We start from the raw sequence: 15362 nt of genomic DNA on the forward strand, positions 1-15362 counted from the left end.
ATGTTAAGTACATGTACGTTGCTGTGGAGCCAGTCCGTTCTTGCAGAACTGAAACTCTCCACCATCCATCTCCAGAACATTTTCATCTTTCCAACTGAAACTCTACCCTTTAAACAACGTTCCATCTCTTCCCCCAGCCCCTGGCAGCCACCACCATCCTACTCTCTGTCTCTGTGAATTTGACTACTCTAGGTACCTTATATAAATGAAATCCTACATCGTTTGTCTTTTTATGACTGGCTTATTTAACTTAGCATAGTGTCTTCAGGGTTAATCCATGTTATAGCATCTGTCAGAGTTCTCTTTTTAAGGCTGAATAATATGCCATTGTATGTATAGACCACATTTTGTTTATCCATTCATCTATCAATGGATACTTGAGTTGATTCCACCTTTTGGCTATTGTGAATAATGCTGCTTATGTACATGAGTGTACAAAATCATTCATGAATAGGAGATCTATTCAGAGTACAAGATAGACCAATGATTTTTATTTTATTTTAAATAAATAAATGAATTTATTTATTTATTTATTTATTGCTGCATTGGGTCTTCATTGCTGCGTGGGCTTTCTCTAGTTGCAGTGAGCGGGGGCTACTCTTCATTGCTGTGTGCAGGCTTCTCATAGCGGTGGCTTCTCTCGTTGCAGAGCACAGGCTCTATGCGTGCAGGCTTCAGTAGTTGTGGCACACGGGCTCAGTAGTTGTGGCTCGCAGGCTCAGTAGTTGTGGTGCATGGGCTTAGTTGCTCCGCGGCATGTGGGATCTTCCTGGACCAGGGCTCGAACCCCTGTCCCTTGCATTGGCAGGCAGATTCTTAACCACTGCGCTACCAGGGAAGTCCCAGAACAATGATTTTTAATGTAGCAGTATGAAAAGTTCGTCAATACATCTTCAGATTCTGCAATGCAGATAACCTTTAAGGAACTACCACTCATTGAGTTTTGCTATAGTATCAAAGAAGAATATCCACAGCCATTTACAAGATTATTCAAGGGAATTCCCTGGTGGTGCAGTGGTTAGGACTCCACGCTTCCACTGCCAGGGGTCTGTCTGGATTCGATCCCTGGTCGGGGAACTAAGATCCCACAAAAAAATTTAAAAAGGTTATTAAAGTACTCCCTTTTCCAAACAGGTATCAGTGTGAGGTCAGATATTTTATACTTCACTGGAAACAACAAATCCCAATGGGTTAAATGCAGAAAAGTGAATATGAAAATCCAGCTTTTCTATTAAGCCAGACATTGAAGAGATTTGCAAAAATGTTCAATAGTGCTTCTCACTAAATTTTTTATGTTTGGGAAATAGTCATTTTTCATAGAAGTCATGTTAACATGTAACATTTTAAAACATTTAAAAATTTTTTTAGTTTTAATTTCAATATGGTAAATACCAATAGATATTACTCACATACACAAAGGCTCTTCGAGGACCTTCTGTAATTTGATAGTGTAAAGAGTCTGGAGACCAAAAAGTTTGTGAGCCATTGCTCTTCTTTTTTTTTAATTAATTAATTTTTGTCTGTGTTGGGTCTTTGTTGCGGTGTGCGGGCTTCTCGTTGCGGTGGCTTCTCTTGTTGCAGAGCACGGGCTCTAGGTGCGCGGGTTTCAGTAGTTGTGGCTCGTGGGCTCTAGAGTGCAGGCTCAGTAGCTGTGGCGCACGGGCTTAGTTGCTCTGCAGCATGTGGGATCTTCCTGGACCAGGCCTCGAACCCTTGTCCCCTGCATTGGCAGGTGGATTCTTAACCACTGCGCCACCAGGGAAGTCCCCATTGCTCTTATATAGAGACCAACATTTCCACTTGTTCAGTGGATCCCATCCTCAGTCATCTATCTACTCAAGAACAGAGCTCTTGTAGTTCTCTATCTAGCAGTACTACTCCATTCCTCTCCTATGAGGTTATTTGTACCGACCTACTAAGTATCGCATAGTCTTCCCTTGGTGTTCATGGGGGATTGGTTCCAGGATACCCCCGCCCCCTGCCCCCAGTACTAAAATCTGTGTATTCTCAAGTCCCTTATATAAAATGGCATAGTATTTGCATATAACCGAACACATACTCCTGTATACTTTAAAATTGTCTCTAGATTACTTATACTACCTAGTACAACGTAAATAGTTGTAAATATTATGAAAATGCTATGTAAATAGTTGGCCAATGTGCAGCAAATTCGAGTTTTGCTTTTTGGAACTTTCTGGAATTACCACACACTGCCCCCCACCCCCCCCGGAGTATTTTTAATCCTTGGTTGATGAGGAGGGCCAACTGTATTCCTGTTCTTAACGCTTCATTGATCCCCCACATCCCCTTCTACCTATTAACTTCATTTCTGTTTCTTGGACAAGAAAACATGAAAGAGTTGTCGTTACTTTGTTTCTTTACTTCCCCTTTTTTATTTCCTGAACCTTCTTCAGGTTTTTCTTTCACCATTCTAAAATGGTCTTGCTTAATGGTCATTAATGCCATCTATATTATTCCTTAATCTAGTGATTAGTTAATCTTGTCAGTAACATTTGATCCAGTGGATCACTTCTTTCTTTACATGTCTTCATTTGGCTTCAGGGATACTATATTTTTTTCCCTTACTAGCTATTCTTTTTTCAGTAGGGGGAGTGACAGGGGCTTGTTCTTCCCCATTTCCCCTGCCTCTGATGTAGGAATGCTCTCAGGGCTCAGTCCTGTGACTTCTTTATTAATAGTCACTCCCTAGGTAATCTCCCCCAGTTTAGCTCAGGCCTGTGGCTTTAAGCGCATGACACCCCATTTGTATCTCTAGACCCTACATATTTCCTGAATCTCTTCCTTTCAATATCTTGGAGGTTCAGTAGGCATCTTACAATTAACGTGTCCAAAACTAGATTACCCTGCCCCTCACCTGCTTTTCCCTCAGTTGGCTATCTCAGTAAATGGCAATGTTGTATAAATTTTGATCTAGATCGTCTAGATGATCTAGAGATCTAGATGGTCCCTGCCACTAATTCTCAGTTTTCACATCTGTAAAATGGAGATAATAAGTTACAGCCTTATGAAGTAGATACCAAGATTAAATGTAAATATAGGTATAATTATCACGTGGCACATAGTAAGTATCCATTGTTATTACAGTTGCCCAGGCCAGAAAGCATTGGCTTTATTACTTTTTCATTCAAGAAATTATGTATCCAGTACATTAGCAAATTCCAAAATAAGTATATTGAGAATCTAACCATTTCTACTATTTCCTTGGTCTTAGCCTAGATTCTTTCTAAGTAGTCTTCTCCTATTACTATTTTTTTTTTGGTTGTGTTGGGTCTGTGTGTGGGCTTTTCCAAGTTGTGGCGAGTGGGGGCTGCTCTTCGTTGTGGTGCGCAGGCTTCTCATTGTGGTGGCTTCTCTTGTTGTGGGACACAGGCTGTAGGTGCACGGGCTTCAGTAGTTGTGGCATGTAGGCTCAGTAGTTGTGGTTTGCGGGCTCTAGAGCGCAGGCTCAGTATTTGTGACACACGAGCTTAGTTGCTCTGCGGCAAGTGGAATCTTCCCGGACCAGGGCTTGAACCCGTGTCCGCTGCATTGGTAGGCGGATTCTTAACCACTGCGCCACCAGGGAAGTCCCCTAAACTGCACATTTTTGAAGTGAGCAATTTGATGAGCTTTTACATGTATATATACCTGTAGACCAATATCATAAGATAATGACATATTTATCATCTCAAAATTTCTTTATGCTCCTTTGTACTTCATTCCCTCTCCAGGCAACCATTAATCTTCTTTCTGTCGCTGTAGATGAGTTTGCATTTTGTAGAACATTATCTAAATCGAATCATACTGTATGTACTTTTTTTGGTATGGCATCTTTGAATCAGCATAATCAAGATTCATCCATGTTAATGTGTTTCAACAGTTCATTCCTTTTTATTGATATTCCATATTGTGGATATATCACAATTTATCCATTTGGGTTTCTAGTTTTTAGCTACTACAGATAAAGCTGCTATGAATATATGTGTACGTGTCTTTTTATGGGTATATACTTTCATTTCTCTTGGGTTAATTCCTAGGAATGGAATGGCTGGATATTATATGATGGGTATATATCTAACTTTTTAAGAAACTCGCCAGCTGTTTTCTAAAGTGACTCTCCCATTTTACATTCCTGTCAGCAGAGTATGAGAGTTCTAGTTGCTCTACATCTTTGCCAACACTTGATGTGGTCAGTCTTTACATTTTTGCCATTCTAGTGGGAGTATAATAGTATCTCATTATGAGTTTAATTTGCATTTCTCAAATGACTGATGTTGTTGAGCATCTTTTCATGTGCTTATTTACCATTCATATATCTTAGTAGTGAGCTTTTTTAGTGATAGGTAAGTGTGGGTTAGCTAAGCCTTGCCAGAGTAGTTCAGAGGTTTAAAGAAATTAAAGAAAGTATTATGGGTTAAATGTAGCAGGTATTCCAAAAATGTTGGTTCCAAAAGTATTTGACGTTTGAAAAAAATCTTTCTCTTGCAGTCTGGATGTGGATAGTGAAGCTAAGAAACTATTGGGTTTAGGACAGAAACATCTGGTGATGGGGGATATTCCAGCAGCTGTCAATGCCTTCCAGGAAGCAGCTAGTCTTTTGTAAGTACTGTGTTTTGCTATGATGGGCTATTGTGTTCCTAATAAACTTGAATCATAAAAAGTTGTTTAACGGGATAAAAAGAATAAAGAGCAAGAGTTTAAGAAGATTTGATTATTTTTCATGTGTAAATTTATTCCTATAACTATAAAACTTACGTATCACTGACTAATTTCAGCCTTTGATTTTCCTGAGTTAAGGTAATTTGTTTTCTGTTCATCACTAACTAACTAACTTGTCCTGGTTTTGGTTCAGGGTCATATTTGTCCATTTTTTTCCACAACCCTTACTCCCTCTAGAACAGAATCTTATTCCTGGATGTCTGCAATAATCTCGTCAGATTATTGGCCTCTGGCCTCTGGCCTCTTCATCATCACCTGAGTCTGAAGAGCTGAGGTTCTGGTATTCAGTGGTGTGCTAAGGGTAGGGCCCAGATTTCATCTGATGCTGAGTATTTAGGTATTTTTATATAAAAATGTGTGGTTATCTTACAATGAAAATGTTAAAATCTAAGTTTTTAAGATTAAGCACATAGAAACACGCTTCTTAGCTTATTCCTTATTCCTGGAAAGTTCAGTTTTCTCACTGTCCTGCCATTAAGGGTATTTAGGAGGAAAATTTGAGATACATTATTCTAATCTAGTAGGCTACCCTTAAACATGACCTTCATCACAATAGTTTCTTTGTTTAGTTGCTCTGTTTACTCTCACTAATCTCTTAGGCTATTAGTTGGCCTGACTTAGCATGATTTCTGCCAATCCTTTACCCCATGAAAGCTGGTCTCCTTACTCCACATAAAGTACCTCCTCCTTACCATTTATCACACTTGTGATTTTTTTCCTCTTCTTCTTCCCTGTCTAGATATTAATAGCTTGAATTTGTATATATAGTGCTATCTGTATTTCTAAGCATTATTTTAAATGATTTTATATACATTAACTTAATTAGTTCTTGCAATAGCTCTGACCGGTTCTTAACATTTCCATTTTACAGATGAGAAAGCTAAGGTACTGTGAGATTAAGTAACTTGACTAAGGTTAAAAGTTAGAGGCAGGATTTGAACCTAGGCGGTCAGGCTCCAGAGAACATGCTCTTAACTCTTTATCATCATGCCTTTCCATGGACCTTATTCATGCTTTAGGTCCCAGCCAAAGGCCCTCTAACAATATTCTGGCCCATATTGACCCCTATCTTATACCAGGAGAAACGCCTATTAATGTAATTTGGCTCTTAGATTATATAGTATAACTGTAGCAAATGGATGTCTTTTAGAGTATATATTATATTCTAATTATATAATGTATATTATATATCTAAATTTGTAATTATATACTATATAGATGAAGAACAGGCAACATTAATTCATTCATTCTTAAAGTCCCTTGGACCTTGACTTCAAAGCAAGAGGAGTGGAGCATTGGTTTCCTAGAAGGATGTGTTACAGAAGAAATGTCATTTTATAGCTAAAGAAATAGGGGAAAAAAATTTTAGACTAGATGTTAATTAGCTGTTTATTCTCTTTGTAGAGGTAAGAAGTATGGAGAGACAGCTAATGAATGTGGAGAAGCCTTCTTTTTCTATGGGAAATCGCTTCTGGAGTTGGCAAGGTATGTCTTTCAAGCCAAGTTTTTAAGTAATATGTTTTGTATCACAGTAGTCTATTTAAAAACTTGTTTCTTTGTTTGCTAAGATGGTTTACTAGCTTTGAGATTTCACATGAGCTAAGTGAGACTGGCTTTACTGGGGGGGTTTAGAAGGAACATGAAAGATTGATAGAAGTTTTTTTGGGGGAGGGGGCGTGCCGTGGGCTTGTGGGATATTAGTTCCCCGACCAGGGATTGAACTCATGCCCCCAGCAGTGAAAGCATGGAGTCCTAATCACTGGACCGCCAGAGAATTCACTTGATGGGAGTTTTGAAAGGCACTTGATACAAAGAGTAAAGTTATACTTAGGTTTTGACTTTTGCAGTAATTAGAAGCAGAGGTCTTTCCATTAGTGAATAGTCAGTAATTTATCAAAGTCCAATTTAGAGAGAGAACCTTTGAAAGCACTCTCAGCTAGCCCAAAACAGTCATCCATAAGAAGGACTGAATGAAGGACAATTTGAAAACACTGGCATGTGAAAATGTCTTAAGACTCACAAGTAGTCTTAACTGTTGGAAAGTTGTGTATTTTCCACCAGAATTTATTAATCAGAATAAAATATATTGAGGGTACACAGAGTAGCAAATATTCTGTAATCTATTTAATCTTAGTTCTGCTAAGTTTTCTAATTTTGTAGAGCATTCTAAGGATTTGTCATGAAAACCTTGCCAGAATGTTTTTGGCCATCTAGAGAAATGTAGGTGGATGAGAAGTTTGGGAAATATGGCCCTTTTGATAAGAGTCATCAGTGCTTTTTCAGGTGGCTGGATAAAAAGGGTATGTTTATTTCTTTCAGTGCTCTTACAGCCTTAATTTATATTAGAAGTTTTGATCATTGCATTTCTTTCATGAGTGCTTATAGTTTATATTCTCTGTACTTGCTTACTCTTCTGTTGCTTTTATAATACAGGACTACAGTTTCTGTCTTACAAAGACTGTTAGGTTCTAGCCATCATACCTTTAGTGCTTTCTCCTTTTGTTCTGCTAGAATGGAGAATGGTGTGTTGGGAAATGCCCTGGAAGGTGTGCATGTGGAAGAGGAGGAAGGAGAAAAAACAGAAGAAGAAACTCTGGTAGAAAATAATGATAACATAGATGGTATGTGGAGTTGCATGTGACATTCAAGAGATGCGACGTTTATTTCTTGTGTACAAGTGATGGAAATAGGGCTCTCCTTATCCTGAATGGTCTCTCCTGGGGTGACACCTGCATCTGGTGGAGACTGCAGGGGAGGTGGCTGATTACTGAAACTGATAGCAGGCTTTTGTAAGGGGATAACTTAATTTCCCAAATAAATCTGGTTATTTAAATTGATGTTTTAAGTATTAAAACAACCTTAAATATTTTTCTGATGTGAATTTTAAAAAGCTTTGCAGCTCAGTTATTTTAATGGCTGTGCTTTTGGAGCCCTTTTACATTTTTTTGTGTCTAAGAAAATTAAATGTTAATTTCTAATTTGAGTTTGGCTGCTAGAATTTTACATATCAGATGGAGGTCTATATAGTGTTTAGAAGAGAATGTAAAGCTTGGCATCTCTTACCTAACTGATACCAGAATGCTCAAGTAAAATAATATCTAATTTAAGGAGCTTGGGTTTCTTTTGCAGTAAGTTGCTCTGCTAGCTGGGAGTTTCCCTTTGCTTTTCTCAAGGGGGCAGATAATTTGCAGGCCATCTGCTAAAACATAAGCCAGGCTGTTTGAGGGTTTAAAGGGAATGTATTTTTAGTTTCCATTTATGCCTTTATCATTAAACTCGAAGACATGTTTATGCTTCATGTTCTTTAACCATGTAGAGGAAGCAAGGGAAGAGTTGAGAGAACAGGTTTATGACGCCATGGGAGAAAAAGAAGCCAAAAAAACAGAAGACAAGTCTCTGGTAAAGCCTGAAACGGATAAAGAACAGGAAACTGATATGGAGAAGGGTGGAAGAGAAGATATGGATATAAGTGAGCCTGCAGGGGAACTACAGGAAAAAGTTGAATCAACTCCAGATCAGTTAACTGAAACCACTAAAGAGGGAAAAGGAACAGCAGCACCAGAAGGACTGAATGAAGCTGAAGTCACTTCTAAGAAGCCAGAACAGGAAACACCAGATGCTGAGGAAGGAAAATCAGTTTCTGGAACTGACGTCCAAGAAGAGTGCAGAGAAAAAGGAGGTCAGGGAGAAGTAATTGCGAGCATAGAGGAGAAACCAAAAGAAGCTTCAGAAGAGCAACCTGTTGTGACTCTAGAAAAGCAGGGCACTGCAGTGGAGATAGAAGCAGTCAAGCCAGTGGATGTGGGTGGGGATGAGCCAAAGGAGCAGGTAGCTGTCCCTGCAAGTGAGCCAGGAAAGGCTGTTCTTGAGCAGTTGGTAGGGCAAGAATTGCCTGCTGCTGAAGAGTCACCAGAGGTGACAGCACAGGCTGCAGAGGCCTCAGCTGCAGAAGCTGGATCAGAAGTCTCTGAGAAGCCTGGGCAGGAGGACCCAGTTCTCCCTAAGGATGGTGCAGTCAACGGACTATCAGCTGCAGGGGATCACACTCCCAGTGAACCGAAGACTGATGCAGAAGGGTGGACAGAAACAAAAGATGGCTCAGGACTAGAGGAGAAGGTCAGGGCAGAGTTGGTTCCTAGCCAGGAGGAGACTACGCTGTCTACAGGAGAGTCTGAGGCAGCTGGAGATGGGGTTGAGACTAAGGTAGCCCAGGGGGCTACTGAGAAATCCCCTGAAGACAAAGTTAAGATAGCTGCTAATGAAGAAACACAAGACAAAGAAGAACAGATGAAAGAGGGTGAAGGTAACCGGGACATGCAAGAGCTGCAGTGGGTGGAGTACATTCTGGATTTGACTCACTAATCATGGGTAAAAAAGTCAGCCTTCCATTCAGGATTTTCCGTCTGCCTTTGGATTAGGAGAGGGCTAAGTGAAAATGGGGATAGTTTAAGAAGGTGGTGATAAGTTGAGCAAGTTAAAGCAAGTCTTCTTTAGCTGGCTTATAAACTAACGCTTTACTAACTGCAAAATAGGCCTTTCTGTGATATCTGAGGCTTGGCTAGCTATCAGTAACTTGTTGTACCATACTAGCCAATAAAGGTGGGTGGGAAGTGGGGTAGATAGGGAAATAGTGGGCTAGGCTGGCAGAGAATGCTGAATGGATGTTCACTTGCATGCCTCTTGATTTTTAAATTTACTGTTCACTTGGTTCCTTTTTCTCTGCTTTAGGAATCAGAATTAGAGCAGTAGAATCCACTGAATTGATACACTTAAGCAGGCATGCCGTTTAAATGAAGGCAGTTAACCCTTGAATGGTCTATCGCCAGAGTGGAAGAACTCTGGTAATCTTTACTTTTAGTCTTCAGTAAGTGTTTAGAGGCTTATTCACATTAGTTAAATTAGCCCCCTCCAAAGATAACAGAAAACCTAACAGTTAAGCCCTCTTGCTGCTTTCCCCCCTCATTTCATGCTTGCTTTGGCTGCTAAACTGAATTTTTTGTTACTTAGAACATTATAAAGTGTGGGTGCTTTATATAGTATTATTGGTCTAATTGTGATTCAGTTTCATCAAGATGTATAAGCCTCTAATTAGCAACTCCATAACTGGCACGTCTGACTTGAGTTATACTATCATTTGAGGATTCTACTGTCCATAAGATTTATCTAACGTTGTTATTAATAACCATAGGTATATTCCAATTAATCATTATTACACATATATATTACTTACATAATTGACAGACTACTTCGAGTTCTCTTAAGTTTTAGATGTTCAAAGACCCATTATCAATATGTGTAGCTAATTCTGGTAAACTTCCTTCTACCTATGTGCAGGTCCCTGTACTCCAGCCAGCACAGGCATGGTAACCAGAAGTGAATTGGCTAAATGGTAGAACCATTGGGCTGCTTATTGGGCTTTAGGAGATATCTATGGAAAAAGCACAGAACTGAATTCCTCAATTTAAAAAAACCTCCCATGTCTTAATCTTTAATGATAATTAGCTAGAGTAGTAAAAAGCTCTGCTGGCTCTCTGAAGTTGGGCTTTGAATAATAAGCTACAGTAGAGATGTCATATTTCTCCACAGTTCAAAAACTATTCAATTGAGTCTCACAAGTAACATTGTTAGAGCTCTCTCACATACATTACTTTTGATTCCAAAATACAGTACTGTGTAGTAGGTAGTATTACTCCAGTTATAGTGATGAGGAAGCTGAGGCTTAGGGGTTACGTGACTTGTTTAGGGTCAAACAGTACATCATAGTACTGGAATCTGACCCTAGATCTGATTTGAATGTATTGTTCTTCCCAAGATACCTCACACTGAGGAAGGCAACTTTCATCCCTTCCCTTAACCCACCTCTTGTCAGAAATTTACGTGGTAACACTAGCCTGCAGAAATCTTAAAAGAGGTTTTCTCTTAAAACCTCCATTTCCTGCCATCTCTTGGGCTCTCTATATCCCTAAAAAAAAAAAAAAAAGATAATAAGCCTATTCTTTTCTAATTGTCACCCTAGATATGATTGGTAAGTGAACAAAATTTTAATGTTGTAGGCATAAAGCTTGGCCATGCTCAGATAGACTGTACCGGTCAATTTGTAGTGTTTCCTGACTATCCTTTGGGAATGGTAGAATAACCAGAGAATCAGCAGATTGCCTTTACTTGGCCTTTGAGAGTCATTCTTCTGGTTTGCACAACTCTCTGCCCATACTGTTTTGAAGATGCTACAAGATCAGAGAAATGGTATGTTATAAAACATTGTTTCCCTTTCTCTGAAGGATGGCATACCACAAAAAAGACTCCATTTTCAAAGAAGCTTAGAAAATATTTTAACAGATCTCTTTACTGAGGCCTTCATTGCATTCCTAGTAATATGTGGGTACAGGTTACCAGGTTGGAAAGTGTTATTTTAAAGTAATGGCTTTCTCATTAACCTAGCTCCCTCTCCACCATTCCATGAAGGTAGTGCAGATTCCTCAAGAGAAACCTATATTTTTCTCAGACCATCATAAGAATTTTAATTTAAAAATTTGATGTAAAACTCCAAATAACTAGATATTTTATGCCAAATTAGATGTCAACTTTTAGCATTTTGGTATGAGTGGAACAGATACCAGATAAATAAGAAGAATATAGAATAACAACATTTTGTCAAATTTTCCTACAAATTGGGAAGGTAAGGCGTTTGGTTTTTTTAGTATTGTGAGAAATACAAAGATCTGCTTCACCTGTCATATATTCTGGTGGAGGATGGGCTTCATTGTCAGAATCAGTAAAACCACCCATCTAGTCTAACATCAGGGAACTAAGTACACCACTTCGAAATTTGGGCATGGAAAGATAATGGTGTATGGTGGTGTGGGTACTTATTTATATTTCAGAAGCACCAAATTACATAGTCAACAGGAGAAAAGGGAGGCACTTGATAAAACGGATTTGTTTGCTGTAGAGGTTAACTGTAATTAGCTTGTAACTTTAACTGGTTCTTAGAGGGCTTTAGTTTGTCCTTATAGGACTTTTCTGTGCCTATTCCCATCCTGAAGCAGTATTGTTAGATAAAAGTCCTTTAACCTGACTTCATGGCTCTAAGGCCTAGTTTTTAGTTAGGAGACAATATTTGAGTTTTTCTGCTGGTGTTAAATGCTTAATGAAAGATGGCAGAGATAGGCACATTATATGCATTTCATGAATTGTGAACCCCCCAAAGGTTCACTTGTTAATCACTTGACATTTTGAACCTTAAGTGATGTGTAGAGCTATTTATCAGCAGCCTGTCCTTAACAGGCAGTTAACTTGTGAGTGTTTGTTAATATGGTGAAATATGGTGTTGATATGGCTGGAAATTTTAACATGGTACTGCTCACTCAAATTCTGTACGTGCTAGAGCTGGCTGGAGTGTGTGGCATGCTCATTGGTGAGAGTTGGTAAGGGCTATGCTTTTCCCTCCACAGTTCTGTTGTGGGAAAGCTAGTCTCTTGAGTATTCTTGCTTTGAATGGACTGGAGTAATTTAACTTTTGGTATTTTCTTGGCCTTATTAGTATTAACTGACAATTGGCTTAAAGACCCCAGGAATACTGGCTGAGGCCTCCAACTGATTCTGGTTGAGTAGATGGGAGCTTCTAAGCCCATGAATAAAAGTCAGCTAATCTGTTTTGATCTGAACGGTCCAGGTTGACTTTTAGAAGAGAAACACAGCCTGTTGATCACTGAAGCTCTGAACCATAGACACTATAAGATTATACAATCTAAGTCTGGATTAGACTTGAATTAGACTGTTAACCACTGGCTTTTATTATTTATATCCAGTTCAGATGTTAACTGATTTGGCTTAGTATCTGGCCTGTCCTACCTCAGAATATAGGTTATTTTGACAGATGTTTATTGGAATTTCTGACTTGTCAGATCCTTAGTATTCTCAATACTGAAGAATTTTTACTTGCAGAAACCGAGGGCTCAGAAGAGGAGGATAAAGAAAATGACAAGGCTGAAGAAACACCAAATGATTCAATTCTTGAAAACAAGGTGAATTATTTGTTCAGTATCATTGTCTACTTTCTTATTGTGGTACTTTGGTTTACTAGTGTAGGCATGATTATTATAGGTAGCTTTATAGGTAGCTGTTTCTTGGTTAGGGATTGGGGACCCTTTATTCATGCTGGGAATAGACAGATCCATTTGAACCCAGGGGTTCCTGTCAGTTAGGACATGACCCAGCATATCACTGCTAACTGTCACTGACATAAGGTGATATGGGGTAGACTTTGTAGGGGTCCATTCTGTAGGTTTAGGGAGAAAAATACGAACTTTGAATCCTATGTCAGTCTCTCCCCATCCCACGCCCCCAAGCTATACTAAATTATACATTTAGATTTGTAATCAAATGATGCCTGTCTTGTACTTCTGCCTAATACTAATGATTTGGATATACTTCAGTCTCTTCAAGAAAATGAAGAAGAGGAGATTGGGAACCTAGAGCTTGCCTGGGATATGCTGGATTTAGCAAAGATCATTTTTAAAAGGTAAAACTCTTGGTGCTTCTAGGCTTAGGTTGGGAGCTTGGTGGTTGAAAACAGAAAGCAGTTAGGGGTCGACAGATGCTATTAAGGTTTCTGACCATCTTTCCTTCTTTTAGGCAAGACACGAAAGAAGCTCAGCTTTATGCTGCACAGGCACATCTTAAACTAGGAGAAGTTAGTGTTGAATCTGGTAATACATTTTCCATTTTACTCTCTTCTCTAACACATCCCTTGCCCCTGCCTTAATCTTCCTCTAATTCCTTAAAATCCAGCTCAATTGATCATAAATTGTGGGCAATTAGCTTTAAAAGGACAGTAGGTTTTTTGGGTTCTCTATGGGTCCTAGAACAACGAACAGTCTTTTAAATGGTACTCTAACTGAAAGTCTCTCAATAGGGTTGGTTTTTTTTTCTTTTTGGCTGTATTGTGCAGCATGTGGGATCTTAGTTCCCCAGCCAGGGATTGAACCCGTGCCCCCTGCATTGGGAGTGCAGAGTTCTAACCACTGGACCGCCAGGGAAGTCCTTCTCAGTAGGGTTTTTTTTTTTTTTTTTTTTTTAAATTTATGGCTGTGTTGGGTCTTTCTTGCTGTGCGCGGCTTTTTCTAGTTGGGGTGAGCGGGGGCCACCCTTCGTTGCGGTGCGCGGGCTTCTCATTGCGGTGGCTTCTCTTGTTGCGGAGAAGGGCTCTAGGCACGCGGGCTTCAGTAGTTGTGGCTCACAGGCTCTAGAGCGTGGGCTCAGTAGTTGTGGCGCACGGGCTTAGTTGCTCCATGGCATGTAGGATCTTCCCGGACCAGGGCTCAAACCCGTGTCCCCTGCATTGGCAGGCAGATTCTTAACCACTGCGCCACCAGGGAAGCACCTCAGTAGGTTTTTAAAAGTCATTTTGATGGTTTTTAGTCAAGGGTCCTGGAGATGCTACAAAGAAAAATGAAATATAAGATGGGAGCACATTCCTGCAGCATGGTCTGAAATTTTAGAAGTACTATATATTAAATGTCCATTTGCTTGCTGTTTTTCTCTTCGTTAGAGAATTACATTCAAGCTGTGGAGGAGTTCCAGGCTTGCCTAAACCTGCAGGAGCAGTACCTGGAAGCCCATGATCGGCTCCTTGCAGAGACCCACTACCAGCTGGGCTTGGCCTATGGGTACAACTCTCAGTATGATGAAGCAGTGGCACAGTTCAGCAAATCTATTGAAGTCATTGAGAAGAGAATGGGTGAGTAAGCATCAGCTGTTTCCACAGTGATTTTGATGGATCCAGTATTGACAGTTTAAAAAAAAAAAGGCTTCTTTTGTGTTATCTATTACTGATCACTTCAGCCTGTTCTTCCTAGCTGTACTTAATGAGCATATGAAGGAGGCCGAAGGATCACCTATTGAATATGAGAAAGAAATTGAGGAGCTGAAGGAGCTGCTACCTGAAATTAGAGAGAAGATAGAAGATGCAAAGGAGTCCCAGCGTAGTGGGAATGTAGCTGAATTGGCTCTGAAAGCAACTCTGGTTCGTTTGGTTTCCTTTTAAAGTTTTGATAATAGTATATTCGATATTGTTGAAGGCCCTTTATCATGGTATTAGCGTGCCATTTGCTTAGGAATTTTACTTATGACTTGGTTTCCAGGGAGTTGGAGGTCAGAGGGAATGTGAGAACTCATATACTGTTTCTCTCAAATAGTAAAAATGCTTAAGACTATATGCTCTGGAGCCAGACTGTGTGGGTTTGAATTCTGTCTCAGCTACTTACTATGTGTGACCACGGGTATGAGTAGAGGAGGTGAGTGATGTTGCTACTATATGGTGGCCACTAGTATTTGAGGTCTTAAACAGTTGCTTGTAGGTGGGTGACCTGGTGGGCTCTATCCTGGGACCCACTTGGATTTGTCATCTCTCAAACAGGTGGAGAGCTCTACTTCAGGTTTCACTCCTAGTGGAGGAGGCTCTTCAGTCTCCATGGTGGGTATTCAGGTGGTTTTTGTCACTTAATATTAGACCTCAGTGTTTGTCTAGGAGTACATTGCTAACAAAGGTTTCTTATTGCCAGATCACCTGTAGAAAGCCAGCAGATGGTGCTTCCTCATCAAATTGTGTGACTGATATTTCTCACCTTGTCAGAAAGAAGGTA

At 39.7% G+C, this 15362-nt stretch overlaps 1 protein-coding gene across 5 annotated transcripts in view; it reads left to right on the plus strand.

The window, feature by feature from the left end:
* The window catches only part of LOC118898362 (nuclear autoantigenic sperm protein), a 35891-nt gene that overhangs the window by 18327 nt on the left and 2202 nt on the right, over positions 1-15362 (plus strand). For 3 of the 5 annotated variants that reach the window (XM_036858680.1, XM_036858671.1, XM_036858689.1), the window contains 11 exons: positions 4489-4599; positions 6124-6204; positions 7231-7340; positions 8036-9022; positions 12664-12743; positions 13155-13240; positions 13354-13427; positions 14270-14458; positions 14577-14743; positions 15137-15193; positions 15282-15359. In XM_036858680.1, the coding sequence (XP_036714575.1) occupies positions 4489-4599; positions 6124-6204; positions 7231-7340; positions 8036-9022; positions 12664-12743; positions 13155-13240; positions 13354-13427; positions 14270-14458; positions 14577-14743; positions 15137-15193; positions 15282-15359 (2020 nt within the window). The remainder of the gene's footprint in view (positions 1-4488; positions 4600-6123; positions 6205-7230; positions 7341-8035; positions 9023-12663; positions 12744-13154; positions 13241-13353; positions 13428-14269; positions 14459-14576; positions 14744-15136; positions 15194-15281; positions 15360-15362) is intronic. The other 2 variants (XM_036858704.1, XM_036858698.1) reach the window with 1 other exon arrangement.

Source organism: Balaenoptera musculus, chromosome 1 (genome assembly GCF_009873245.2).
Source record: "Balaenoptera musculus isolate JJ_BM4_2016_0621 chromosome 1, mBalMus1.pri.v3, whole genome shotgun sequence".
In the NCBI taxonomy this organism is placed as follows: Eukaryota; Metazoa; Chordata; class Mammalia; order Artiodactyla; family Balaenopteridae; genus Balaenoptera; species Balaenoptera musculus.